General features: G+C 38.2%; 1 protein-coding gene across 1 annotated transcript in view; it reads right to left on the bottom strand.

Moving 5' to 3' along the window:
- lrrc7 (leucine rich repeat containing 7) overlaps positions 1-13,768 on the bottom strand; it is a 46,977-nt gene extending 33,209 nt beyond the window's left edge. The window contains exons 1-12 of the mRNA XM_028586600.1: positions 13,744-13,768; positions 13,320-13,522; positions 9,977-10,094; positions 8,635-8,713; positions 7,536-7,625; positions 6,958-7,014; positions 5,814-5,877; positions 5,024-5,098; positions 4,728-4,872; positions 3,846-3,918; positions 785-914; positions 143-258 (exon numbers count right to left, since the gene is read on the bottom strand). Of these exons, the coding sequence (XP_028442401.1) occupies positions 143-258; positions 785-914; positions 3,846-3,918; positions 4,728-4,872; positions 5,024-5,098; positions 5,814-5,877; positions 6,958-7,014; positions 7,536-7,625; positions 8,635-8,713; positions 9,977-10,094; positions 13,320-13,522; positions 13,744-13,768 (1,175 nt within the window). The remainder of the gene's footprint in view (positions 1-142; positions 259-784; positions 915-3,845; positions 3,919-4,727; positions 4,873-5,023; positions 5,099-5,813; positions 5,878-6,957; positions 7,015-7,535; positions 7,626-8,634; positions 8,714-9,976; positions 10,095-13,319; positions 13,523-13,743) is intronic.
- Positions 13,769-14,868: the final 1,100 nt, after the last annotated feature.

Raw genomic sequence — 14,868 nt, 5'->3', positions numbered from 1 at the left:
GCAACCAACTTACCCAATCCCATGGCAACTGCGGGCCGTGAGAGCAGCTACAGAACCACAACGGCCATTGAGAAAGTGTTGCCTGCATGCGTGTGTGTGTGTGTGTGTGTGTGTGTGTGTGTGTGTGTGTGTGTGTGTGTACCTGTTGTCACTGAGGTTAAGGACTCGTAGTTTGGTCATCTGTCCGATCTCATCAGGAAGAAACTCCAGTTTATTGGACCGCAGTGACATTACTGTCACATTCTTACAGTTACCGATCTGAAACACACACACACACACACACACACACACACACACACACACACACACACACACACACACACACACACACACACACACACACACACACACAGATAGACACATGCACACACACACACACACACACACACACATATTATCCATCAAATCAAATTAAAATTAAGCCTGGTGCTGAAAATTATCCTACATGAGAGACATCTTTAAACTAGCTACATTACAGTACAATGCATACAAAATATTAGGGCAGCAGCTAAGAATTTCCTCGATAAATTGCTTATTTTGTCTGACCGACAGTAGAAAACCCAAAGAGATTATATTCACTGTCATACAAAGTTAAAAAAAAAACAGCAAAGGCTCACAATTGACAAGGAGGAAGCAGTCAATTTATGGCATTTGTTGATTAAGAAATTATAAAAAAAAAAAAAAAAAAAAAAAAGTGATTATCAAAATAGTTTAATCAACTAATAGTTTCCGTTTGCACTGCAGGGAAGATCTGCAAGTGTTCATCAGTTGTTGATCTTCCTACCTCCCGCGGCAGCTCTGAGAGGAAGTTCTCATCAGCAGCGAAGGTCCTCAGGTTGTGCAGGTAGCCGATAGTGGGAGGCAAAGACTCCAACTCATTACAACTACAGTCAAACTCCTCCAATAAAGACAGACTGTGTGACAGAAACAGAGGCAGAAAAGAAGAGATGCAAAGAAAATGACAGAGAAAGAAAGGAAATTATTCTGCAGGCTGCAAAATTTTTGCTGCAACCTGAGATTACTTAGATTACTTAGGTTGTAAAAGATAAGGATGGTGCAGCTCTTTATGTTTCCTCCTGCCAACAAATCCTGTGAAAAGACTGAACCGAGAATGTATTAATCCTACTATCAAATACTGTCTGTGTAGCCAAAGCCTGATTAAACTTATTCCTCTGCGCAACAGAGCTTCATAGTATTCCAAAAAGGTTTTTGTATTAAAAAATAGTCCCAAACAAATGCATTATTTCTTCCAGTTTGAGTTAGGTTTAGGCTGTTCGAGGAAATCATTGACCTTTAATTTATTATTTTAGGATTTAGGTACAATTTAGGACTTACGTCTTCAGTAGGAACAAATGGGCTTGAAGCTGAGTGCCACAGGCAGGGTATTGAGAGAAGGACTAACACAGTGTTGGTTCTGGTGTTTTTGGTGGGATTTGTTGACAATAAGAAAAATGTAGAATGGCACCAGCCTTATCCTGTAACATGTTCAGATAAGATGTGAAATTTGTCTTTATAGCAATAACTTAAGGGAGAGAGTGTTGAGAGAAGGAAAAGATCATCACCTTGAAGAATCTGTCAATAAATTAAGACTCCACCAACCAAATCAATCTGCTATAACATACATTAATTTGGTCTCATTTGCTGACCATCTTTAATCCCCTTTGATGTCTGAAATTCTTCAACCTGGATCTCAACTTCTTCACTCAACTAAGATTCACAGTAACATCCAGGTCAGGCCCTCTACAGGACACCCTGACCCTGCTCCCCCCTTGACTGTCATCACTGGCCTGGCAGCACGCTAACAGCAGGCTAATGCTAATGAGACAACACTTTTACATTATTGTACTGTCACTGTTAACATTGCATTAGTCTGCTATTATAATTCCCAATGGACCGGACCATCTGTGCCACCATACGGTCTGACAGGAGAGAGGGGAGGAGAGGATTTTCATATCCTATTTTAAGATTTAAGTTTGCCTAGGTTATAATTTTCTTCTCCGCACTGTTTCTATTCCTACTTAAAAGAATGAAAATGACTCTCCTACTTCTCCCACAAAAATATACAGCTAGATTTGAATGTGTCAAATATGACTCCTGAGATCATTTAGCTGCCATCTGCCAACCAGCTCCTTAAATCCTACTCTCAATGGCAGGTGTTGCAAGGAAACACAGTGGCTCAGTTGGTAGTCACTATAGGTCACTTTACTTTTCTAGATTCAAATCTCCTCCTTTGTGTATGGAGCATACATGCTTTAGTTTGGCTTTAAAACCAGGTGCTACGGTAGGCTACTATGTTTTAAATCAGAGTAAACTCAGAGACAGCAATATATACACCTACCTGGTTTACATATACATGTAATGTATATTGTGACCAATTTCATAGCTGTAATATAGTAATGACCTTAAAACATTAAGAAGTAAAACATAAGACGGTACTTGCTCTTTCCTTAAAAGTAACTGCGTTGCTTATTGATTTTAATTTAATCCACTATAGGCCTTACAACAGTACAGACGAGTACAGCAACAAATCTACTGATTCAGCTCTGTGTATATACAGTATTTCTCCTATAGTACTGATGCAGCTAGAGGGAAATACATGTATTATTGGTTGAGGTAAATGCATACATTCTGCAGATATACATATCTGTTAAGTAATGTAAAATAATTTATTTAGGAATATAGAATTCTTTATTTGTGGAAACAGAGGAGTAGAAATGTGATCACATTCATCTTTAGTAAGCAGCACTTAAAAACTCGAGGGGTAAGAAAAGGATCATTTCATGTTTTTGGTTTAATCAGAGGGGAAACAATGGATCTACAGGACTACTTACTGAGGCTTAAACCCGGGATTTGTTCAGGAAGACAAAATGTTTTCAAAGCATTTAGATACAAATGTGTTGCAAAGAGTGACATTTAAGTCTTGTATGTCACTGAATGTTAAATAGCCTTTTAAAAATATAATCCATCACAGATTGACTGATTCACACAATAATTAGCAACAAGATCCAAGTCACTAAACTGTTTCAAACAGAAGAAAAGGAACAGAATCAATTTATAAATCCTGGAGGTGTTTTCTTATTGCAGTCTGCAATGTGAGCAGAATGGTATGCTTGCAAGCAATCTCAGTATACAGACGTGAAAAAAGGCTCAGACAATACTTCCGAATTCAGAAGAAAATGTTTCTGCTTAATTCAACAAACGCAAATTTTTTTCAAAAGCAACTAATCTGATTTATGTGATTGAATCTGGACTGTGATGGATTATAAGAAGTATTGTAATCAAACTACCGTAATCATTTTACATGCAATCATTTATATCTCGACCCAGTAATTTTATGCAGGGCTTGTATTGTACATTGTGTATTGTACACAATTGAGAATGTGGATTATAGTCCAAATATTGATAAGGTAAAAAAACAAATTAAAGTTTATGTTTGCATGTAATTTGCATGAATTCAAGATGTTTCCCACAACCCCATGTAGTTGTAAGCTTGTGTGTTTGTATCTGTAACGCAGTTGAACATCTATCTGTCTCTGAACGCACCCCTGGATCCGGTAGGCTCATGTTACTCACCCGTGCTTGGGCTTCGCACTAACGCCACAGCAACGCAGCAAACACAACACACAGAACCCCCCAATCATGAGCCAGCATAACAACACAGCAACTAACAGTAATACACAAGGAAAACCACAACCCACCAAAGATAAACCTGCTGAGAAAATCTGACAAAATACTGTAGAAGGTGATTTCAAAATAAAGCAAATGTATACAGTCCATGGTGTTATTATTCACTTTTCTTTTTGTCTGAGTGAGTGTGTGTGTGTGTGTGTGTGTGTGTTTCCTACCTCCCGATGGTGTTAGGCAGTGAGGTCAGCTGGTTGTCATCTACCTTCAATGTAGTCAGCTTCTTCAACATTCCTACACAATATGCAAACACACAGACATATTCACATATACACTGAGCTCTGAAATGCCCCTTTTTAAAAACAATTTTACCGACAAAAGTGGACTTAAAGTATAGAGTTGGCGATATTCTGTATTTTTCTTATTGTGAAAACAACATGATTGGATCCTGACTACTATTTTTTCTGTGTAGCCAAATCGTGGTACATCTAATTCCTCTTTATAATAAAGCTCCAATTTTGTCCAAAAACCCATCAATGAGCCACAGGACTGCAGTGGGTGCCATGTTCTTTCATTACCATGAACTTATAGTTTATTTTGATTCAATCCCACATACACTATCCTGCTGCCATAAATATTCCCCAGCGGAAAATAAAATCAATTTTAGTCAGTCTGAAAATAGTCCCAAACAAATGCATAATGCATTCCTGTTTGAGTATCATTGGCTGAAAACCACAAGTTGTTTGAGTAAATTACTAAAAATTAAACAATGCAACCACTTTTTTTTTAAGATTTTCACAGGAATCAATGGATGTGGGGATTTTTTCTTTTGTCTTTTCTTTTGTCAGTAGGAAAAATAAAAAGTAACACCAGCCTTATCCTTTATTACACTTTTCAGTAATCTGTGCTACATCACTCTTGCACAGCTAGAACCACTCTCACCTGTGATGTGCCCAGTACAACCACAGTCCTCTGCTGCTGTCTACTGCGCAGCCCCATCAGGAACTAAATAGGTGGGAATTTAAATGCTGCGCTACAGCTTCATCAACTTAACTCTATGAGTGTCTTTGTGTGTGCATGTATGTATGTGTTTGTGTGTGTACCTATAGAGTCAGGGAGTTGCTGCAGCATGTTGGAGGAGAGCAACAGGTCTTCTAAGGACTCGCAGCCTGAAATATCCGTGTCCAACGTCTCAATACGATTCTTAGCTAAGTCAAAGTACCGCAGCTGACGAAGTTTTCCTATCGCCTGCAGCGGGGGAGAGCGAGGAGAAAACAAAACAATTGAATGACAGAGAAAAGACAGATAAGCAACAAACTGAAAAGAAAGTGTCATTCAAATACTGTATCTCCAGAGCGGCTGTTTTCTTTGACTGCAAGAGCTGAAAGTGTGTTCTTACCCCTGGTATACACTGTAGAGAGTTGTTATCCAGCCACAGCTCTTTTAGGTTGTGGATCTGTTCCAACACCTCGGGCTAACATGCAAACAGAGGAATCCATATCAGCATATATTGCAGACATATGCATCAACAAATATGCAGATATGTAGAAAGTAGCTTTTTATATGAAACAAAAATATGAATTATTCGTTAACATCAAAGGACACTGTCTCAGCACTTATGTTGTGAACATGTACAGATCCAAAAAACAACTTCAGTGCATCTTCCGACCCAGTTTGGCATAAATAAAGAAAATAAAGAAATGTCGGCGGAGTGGGTAAGACTGGCAATCTCTCTCTCAGTGCTTTCTCTCTCTTGGAAGGAAGCAGACCACACAGCCAACGTACAACTCCTGTCATAGCCGACTTCCTGTCTGACCCTGATGACATATCCTGTTAGCCTCCAACCAGCCTTCTCTTCCTCCATTATGTCACTGTGTCCCATTTCAGGGTCCAACTGAAGGACAGTAGGCTGAACTTCCTCCTGCCTTAATGAGACAGTGTACAGAGGATTGACCATATGCTGTGTTAGGTCTTGAAATGTGAACTTTGAAGGCAGCGGCCCTCAAAATAGGACACGGCATCTGTGTTTCTGTTTGGGTTCCTCCTCCTTGTTACAAATAAATATGGTTCAACTAGTAAACTACTCCTCAGACTTTCATATTTGAGCTTTCTTTGATCAAAAAGGACAATCTCAATGTTAAACTTAAACACTTAATTCATGCTGCATTTCAAAATAAAATCAGTCTCACCACTTCAGAGAATTCATTGCTACCCAGATCCAACCTCTCCAACTGTGTCAGTCTGTGGATGGACCTGAGAGGAGAGAATACATTGATGAATACTACTACTTCTTTGTAACATATGTACATTATATAGGCTAGTTTTGTACACTGAAAAATACACAGCCCACCAAAATACCAGGCAAAGCATTTAAGCATTTAATACTCAGATGTATTTCGTATGTATTCATTTTATGTTGCCTTGTTTTATAATTCTTATTTTTACTCTTATTATAATGATTCTTTAGTAGTTAGCCACCCTGCATTCACTAACAAATAAAACCTTTGAATCTTTAAATCAGTTGAAAATTACACATGATAATATTATTGTCATGCATTGTAATGCATTTCTGCTTAGCTGATTGGATCTAGCAGTCTTCTGACTATTGTGGCTCTCTGATTTGCTTTGATTTAAAAGTAGCATCTACAATGTGGCCATGGACAATCTGCCGTTGACGATGCATGCAGTGTCCATATATAGGATTTATTCCTGGGGAGTGATGTTTACTAAAGCTGCATCCCTCCTTTTTCAGTTTTTCCTGTCGTTTCCTTTACGTTTTGAACACATTACTGTTCTTTTTTTACTCCAGTTAGCTAGTTGCAAAGCGTGATTCCCTAACATCTTTTAAAATCTTACGGAAAAACCTTAACTATTTATGCTCACAGGTTTACTTTGGATTTACATCAACATGCCTTCTACATTTTGAGTAGGAAACATCCCAACAACCAGCAATTAATGTGAACCATGTTCACAGTTAGAGTGCAAGGGGGATTGTGCCCTGGTACTCATACTTGTAAAGTAATAATTGCAGCGGTAGTATTATTGGCATTAGTATTAATGCTTTTCACAATCGATTGTAATTTAAATTAGTTACTCTATAACTCTGATGGTTGTCTATGTTAGGTACAGTTGTTATGTTAAACAGGAAACATTTAAAACTGTTAGACGACATCACTGTTATAACAGGCTTTATCAGTATTCAAGACCACCTGCCAGGGATAAATATTGTTTTAATCTGGACACCTGGGAACGCAAGCATACAGTCGGTATCATGAAGCATGTGCGTGTGTGTGTTGTCTGTCTTTCTCACACACACATATGGCATTTTCTTACTTTGGCATGGTTTTCAGGTGGTTCTCTCTCAGCTCCAGGATCCGTAGTTTGGAGAGTCTGAAAAACAGAAGGCACATAAACCAAAACTTAATTTACTGTATTAATTCTCTCTTGCAACAACTGTTACTACATCAGTTGTTAATAACACTCAGTGAAATGAGGCAAAAACAGGCCACATTTATCACCATTTCAACTCCAGAAGCAGTGTTATTTCCTAATCAGTGATAATAATAATGCATCATGATTGACCAATTATGTTTAATTATCAAAAATCATTACACATCCTTGCAGATGAACATCACCATGAAAATGTTTCAATGTAGAGAATGTCTTTCACTTATGAGCTTCTACATGTTGCGCACGATTTCATTTGAAATTCTTAATGAACTGACCGCTATCAGCTGCCCTCGTTCACAATAACAGAATTTAAAGGGGAAGAACAACTTTTTGAAAATTGAGAAATAAGTACCTTGATAAAAAAAGCTAAAAAAATATGGGATAATGGGACCTCATCTAACACAGTCATCCGCAAATGCTCACAACCAAGCACACACAAACAATGACATGCATCAGTTTACCTGCCAAAGTTAGCCGGCAGATACTCCAGGAAGGCATCGTTTAAGAAGAGCTGGGTCAGATTCAGGAGCTGCGTAAAACCATCTGGGAGTCTAGAAATTTGAGAGAAATGGCGAGAGGAGGAAAAAAAGAACAAATGCAAAAGAAGAATAAGAAAGAGAAAAAGAAAGTGTGTGTCCTTGAAAAACCTCAATGGATTAAAACATGTTTCAGTAACAACCCTGTACAGTAGAAACAGCTAATTGATATTAGCCTGCAGATGACTCATCTCCTGCGCACACACACAGACACAAACTTACTGCAGACAGAAATAATTTTTTTACTTGCGTGTGTGTGTGTGTGTGTGTGTGTGTGTGTGTGTGTGTGTGTGTGTGTGTGTGTGTGTGTGTGTGTGTGTGTGTGTTTGTGTGTGTGTGTGTGTGTGTGTGTGTGTGAGCTTCACGGACATTACACCACCGAAAGGAAAACAGCAATTACTAGCATTAACATCTGTTGCTCAAAAATAAACATCAGCACTTTATTGTATCAATTAAATCTTCCACTGTCTAGCCATAGCTGAGCCAATAAAACACATGCGGTTGTATGGTAGAATGGGGGTCTGTGGATACAGCCAACTACTATAAAATATTTAACCTCTCTATGGTGCTATAAATGCATGGCTTGGAATACGTAAAAGCAGGAAAAAAACAAAGACAAAGAAAAATCTGCTAAAACAGCTAAATACATGGCACATGCAACACAAAAAAAACAACATTACAGCTTGTACTGAGTCCAGGTCCACTCAAACTGGTTGATAAAATTGGTGCTGTAAACAATACATAAAAAACATTTTTTTGCACCTTCAGTAGGGGCCAAATTGAAAGTGATTAAGAGGTGTTATTTTTAGTTTAATAGAGTCATTGTTTTATCTCATATTGTTATCCAGAAGCAGATGCATTATCCCCTACATGTTTCAGTTTTTTTTTGTTAGTGCGGCTATATTGTGTCCAACTTGCAAAACAAATCTTTGAGCTGTAGTCAAACATTAGGCTAATATTTGCTGCAGTCAAACTAGAGGCTTCAACTGAAATGAATAAGACAAGGTGTGCTTTGGTGTCTTACTTGGTGATAGGGTTGACACTGGCCTCCACCACAGACAGGCCTTTACAGCATTTTATATTGTCGGGAAACTCCTGGATACCTGAAAGAGAGAGAGACACACAAAGAGGGAAGAGGAAATGTGTTAGTTACTGGGGGTGGGGGAAAAAAAATCGATACAGCATTGTATCGCGATATTTTCCGTGTCAATAATGTATCGATACACAGACCCCAAGCATTCAATCTATTATTATATCTGTGTTGGTCAGTTTGTCTGCTTGACAATCCCATTTTGCAGCAATAAAATTGAAATGAGACGAACAAACAGAGAAATGTATCTTTTTATATAAAACAGATATCCCCAAAAGTTTCCTTTTGGAGATATCATTTAAAATTGGGAAATATTTGAAGCTGGGAATAAGGTAATAAATTGCAATATATTGCAGAATATCACAATATGTTTAAAATTGCAATAATATCGTATCGTGAAAAAAGTATCGTGATGATATGGTATCGTGAGGGCTCTGGTGATTTCCACCCCTATTAGTTACTTATTTTCAGTGTCAGTTACTTTTTGTTGAGTGATTTCCTATAAAGAAAGGGAATTATTATCTACAGTGAGCTTTGCAAGTGTTAAGACAGTGTCAAGTTTTGTCATATATTTTGGAGGTGAGATCATTGTGATTATGAGCTTTTTTTCTGGGCTGCCTTGAGAGCTGTGCTACCTTTGTTTCCTTACCTGCTCAACTCCATATGTTGTACTGTATATGCAGGACTTTAAATTAACACCCGCCAACCCACCAAAAGCAGGTAAACATTGTAAAGTAACGAGCCAATTTGGCCGGTGATGAATGAAGCAAAGCGTCTGTTTTTAATCAGCCAGCTGCAGAAACCATCCGACAAGTCAGTGTTTACAGATTGGTCTGTTTTACGGCAAGAAATTTGGGCGTTTTGGTGTGTGTTTGGCTTGGAAAACGAACGGAACTGCGCAAAGCAAACCAGAGGAGCTGAAATGAAGTAGTAAAGTCAGATAGGAAAAAAAAAAACTGGAGATATTTTTTCGAGAGTAAATTAAATGTATATAGTTTAATGTATATCTGCCAGCCATCAACCCAAACACATTTTTTTTAAAGAAACATATTTTATAAAATGGCTTTAAAAATCGACTAGCCATGTTGGCTGGTGATTAAAAAAGTTAATTTAAAGCCCTGTGTATATGGGCAGTTAGTAATTCAAATTGCAGTTGGTAATGCCGATAAGTTAGCAGTTGACTTTTAGTTTTCTTATTTTTTTATTTTTTTATTATTTTAGTTTTGTGGTTTGTTCTGGTTGCGTTGGTCATCTGTGTTACAGAGAGGATTTTTACCGTTTTTACTGATGTCTAGCTCTTTGAGGTTAACCAAGCTGGCGATGGTGGTGGGCAAGTTGGACAAGTCGTTATCGGGCATGCTCAGCTTCTTCAAGGCCTGGCAGTTGAAGAGTTGCTATGGAAACACAGAGGGGAAACAATGAAATATTATAGTCTTTTGGCTAAATCACACAGACCTTTAGCAGAAAGGTAGAAAAGGACAGAGAGCGAGAAAGTCAGCTGGAGGCATGCACTACTTAATGTTGTGGAAAAGCAGTGCCATTTGAGCTGCTTTTCTATGAATAATGCAGACTTAATCTCATACATGAGGTCGCCCCTAGGGACAAAACACACACTAGAGTGAAAGCTAAAACATTCAGAGAAATGTGCCCTTAATAGGAAAATACTGCAAATGCCAAAACATATACAAGAGTGAAGGCACATGCATAAAAAGGAAAGTGCTTAGAGTACAGAAAGGCTAAACTCTAAATACCAAAGCACACACAACAGGCCAAAGCACAGACAGAAATGCTACAAATATTAAAACACATACAAAAAGCCAAAGCAAAAAAAATGAAGAATAATTAGTTTAAATAATTTTAACTGAAGGTCTACGACCATCTTTTTCCAGAGCGTTCAACTGCTATAATTATCAGAAACTTTCAAACTCAAAAATGAAATGCTCAGGAATAAGACCAAAATCAAGAGCTAACAGTGAACGTGTCTTAAGAGAAGTAAAGTTAAGAGGTAATAATAATTCAAGATTATTTTATTATTTTTTATTTTATTTTATTATTTTTATATTATATTTATAAGTCATTAATTAAGCAGCAACAATAAGCCGGCTAACTACCCTTACAGACAACACTTCTCACTTGTCACAGTGGCCGTGTTCATGCTAGCGAGTGGCTTGTTCATTAGCAAGCATTGTGTAATTAAGCAACTTCCACTTTCTAAAATTAGTGAGCTTTATATGTAGTCTAATTGTGTGTAGCCTATTTATTCCAGTAATTGTTTTTCTATAAGAATCATGAGATATAAAAAAAAAAAATGATACAGAAATGTATTTGAATAATCAGTTCATGATGGATAGTGTGTGCATAATCAACATAACAAAAAACATGGATTGAACTGATTTTCAGGTATTAGTCTTTATAACAATTAAAAATCATGCCTTCATTCATAACAATCGGAAAATCTAAATGAACAAACAAAATAGACAGATAAAAAGACATCATGGTCACCTTTCAGCAGCATTGATCACAACATTTATTCACCAATATCCAAACAAAAGATACAAATTCTTAGAACTTTTCAAAAGATAACCACACTCAGTTACCATATGGTGGATCATCACCTGGAAAAGGGACAGCATTTGTGCCTTCTGAACAGGTGACCTCAATTACATCAGCGTCATTATAGGCGGTATGGCATCCCCGCAGGATACATGCCGAGGATTTCCAACAGTTGAACTCAATCCATTTGGAAGAATGGCAAACACTTTGTTCAATGGATTATCCAGTGAACTGTTTTTCATTTTCCATGTTTTCTAACCTCATTTTCAAGAGCTGATAATTAAAATATCACTTGGGGGGTGCCAAAACACTTCCAGAGTGTGCTATCTGTTGTACTGAGGCCAGTGTGCTGTAAACATGTACAGTAGCACCTTAATCTGCCAAGTGTCACCCAGACTTCACCCACTCTGATTTGATGTGTACCATACTTCACACAAAACACCCAACTATCCTACGATGTGCAATGTCTGTGTCATTTTCTTATAATTCAAACAAACATATGCTCTCACATTCATTCCTGCAGGCACTTTCCAAGTCCCCTAACTTGCACAAAGAAAGGGAACCTATGCAGACATTTAACTAATTGAATGATTAACTGCCCAAAATAAAATGCTGCTTTGTACAAAAAATATTTTTAGATCACCTATTTTGTATATTTTATTGACATGTTGTCAGCCATACTGTCACTTTTGTAAAAGGAGCACTGGGGCCAAAGATCTTCTGCTCGGTGCCTGTGGGTCAGGCCAGGCCAGCCACGATGCTTAAAGACACAATCACTTACCCACACACACTAGGAGCTCTCTACTCACTTACAATAAGACCAATTACTCTGGCAGCCTTGACATATCTTATTCAATCTTGGCATGCACATTTACACATACACATTGTCAAGGCTTTTTGTCAGTTGAATGCAAGTTTGGCTTGCCACTTACTCAGCCCTATTAGACTGTGTCCATTCATGCAGGTTATATTTAGAAATCCAATTCAACATCTCTGTCATTTAAACCAGGACAGGATATCAATAAAATGAAACAGCCCTCCTATAAACAGCAACTGTAATTCTCCTTGAAATATTGGAAGGACATTTTGCCTCATTACTGCTCACGTGGAGGTTTTCTGAAAGTCTCGGGTGGCCTAGGATGCCCCTCTCCCCCCATGCTGTCACTCGCTGTTGCAACGTCTAAGATAAGAAAAACCCTACAGCAGTCCAGAGTAAAATATCTCAACAGTTATTGAATGGATTGACTTACAACTTTCTACAGGCATGATCCACAGAAAAATAATCTTAATGACTTTAGCATGCTGATAATAGCGTTTAAACACTAAAAAGTTCAAAACATTGGGTGTGCCTGAGGCTAACAAAGTACAACGAGGAAAGCTGCAATGTACACTGACAACCTCTCTGTCTGAGTCTGAAATGTCCTAAATTGGCAACTGTACAGAAGATGAACCCTTTTTGTTTAGGTACCAACATGGCCTTGGTGCTACCCTCAGGTTGTTGTTTTTTGCCCCACTGGTGGTAAAGATCTGATAATAGCCAAGCTTAGCAGCATTGCTTTACTGTAAATTACTTTAAATGAACATCAATGGTGCCTCTCACAACATTAATATATCCAAATGTGTCAACTTCTGAGGGCGTAACTTACAGTTACAGCCAAGTAATCAGTGGAGATGAAATGAATAAAGATCCACTTTTTGTCGCATACCACAAAGCAATAAAATATGTCACATTTACAGTTACTTCATGTAAGAGTTTAAGTGCAAAAAAAGGCATATTTGTTGGTCTTTCCACTAATAGGTCAGAAAGTAAAACTTACATCATGGCTCCTTGGTGTGGAGCAAACAGCTTATTTTAATTAAAGTGAACAATATCAAAAGGAAGTGCAACACATATTAGTCCATGAATTTTCACGAATGTTTTGCAAAGGATTGCATAAGAATCAACCGACCAGCCTTGGTCCAGGTAGTCAAGAAATGGTTATAAGTTATGTTTACCATGTTGGGATTTGGGGTTAGAGGTTAGATACAAGTTCCAGCAGAGAGGGGTTAACATGGTTCAGAGTTACCTTGGGTAGTTCCTCAATCTGGTTGGCGTCGAGGTAGAGCTCCTCCAGAGTTCTCTCGAAGCTGAAGATTTCCTTGGGGACTTGCTGCAGGCTGCAGTGGGAGTAATCCAACACTGAGATCACTTCCTCTTCGCCGCGGAAACAACGGCACGGCACCAGCCGGCCAATCAGCTTTCGCTTAGTGGTCATTTCCAGACACTGCACTATGGCGGCAAGAAGAGGAGAGGAGAGAGACGTTAGATTCCTTTTAGACAGACTGCTGAACTCATGAACATCAACAGGCTCATTATATGTGAGGAGTCTTCATTCATTTCATTGTGTTCCTGTGTAGATCACAGTTACATTATTAGACTAAATCACTACAAGATAACAAAAGGTCAGAAAAATATAAAACTAGCATCAAATAAGTTTCTGTAGAGATTACCTATGGAGCTGTCCTTAACATTCATGTCTGGGATTTTCTCTAAAATGTTCTAAAATAAGATTTTGATAACAACAATGTGAGCTGCATTTATTAATGGTGACATGCTTTTGATGGGTAATGCAATAAATAAAGTGTTAATTTAGGTCTGAGGGTGTAAAAATGACAGTATGTATATGACATCAGTGTTATATTGACACTTCAATCAGCCCTTTCAGCAGTAGTAGAGCCTTATCATACAGTATGGGTTACAGCCCTGTGATAGACTGTCAAACTGTTCAAGGTAAACTCTGCCTTTTGGTGATTTTGGGCTGGACTGCAGTCCTTCACAACCCTGCAGAGGATAAGCAGGTAATGACCTCCTCCCTACGCAGATGTCCACGGTATTTTACAGTGGCAGACAATGTGGGGCTTACAGTAATATATATGTGGAATAGATACAAATGAATGTGCATTACTTATTTTAGATGTACAAATGTCTCATGAGAACAGCCTGCCAAAGATATTAAAATCCTTGAGTGAGGATGTATGATTCAATTCATCATTCAACGCTTACTACACTCAATCTACTGACAAATTAAAAAAAAGTTTTAATGACAACCCTTTCAAACAGAACAAAGTGAATTTTCAGTTATCTTGACTGACACCTTGATTTCCTGTTTGATCTGAATACGCTGAAACCAGCTGTGATGAGGAGAAATGGAGTAAGAGGACAATAGGAGCTGATGAGGAGTAAAGCTGAAGAAACAGAGGGGAGTCCAAAGGGGGGATGAGGAGGAGAAAATGAGGAGGTGTAGAGAGCAAAGAGAGGGAGACTAGGAGTCTCAGAGATATGACCTGCAGCGTTATCTGTCTATAAACACACACACATACACACACACACACACACACACACACACACACACACACACACACATGTCCAGCACAGTGTGACCAGATGAATTCAGAAGATAGACAGAGGGATCTTGAGCACTGTGAGGACACACTTTGTTATCTGCTTTAGATAATTGCAAGGGCAGTGAAATCTGTTGAATTGACTGGCTGGTTATGCTCCAGGACTGTTTATCTAAAAAGGGTTGGACCATTAAAATCAATACATCCTTATCCACAGTCATGTTCAAAGCAGGC

The sequence above is a fragment of the Perca flavescens genome, chromosome 9 (assembly GCF_004354835.1).
Source record: "Perca flavescens isolate YP-PL-M2 chromosome 9, PFLA_1.0, whole genome shotgun sequence".
In the NCBI taxonomy this organism is placed as follows: domain Eukaryota; kingdom Metazoa; phylum Chordata; class Actinopteri; order Perciformes; family Percidae; genus Perca; species Perca flavescens.
The sequence above is the reverse complement of the archived record's forward strand: the minus strand, read 5'-3'. Positions and strand labels throughout refer to the sequence as shown.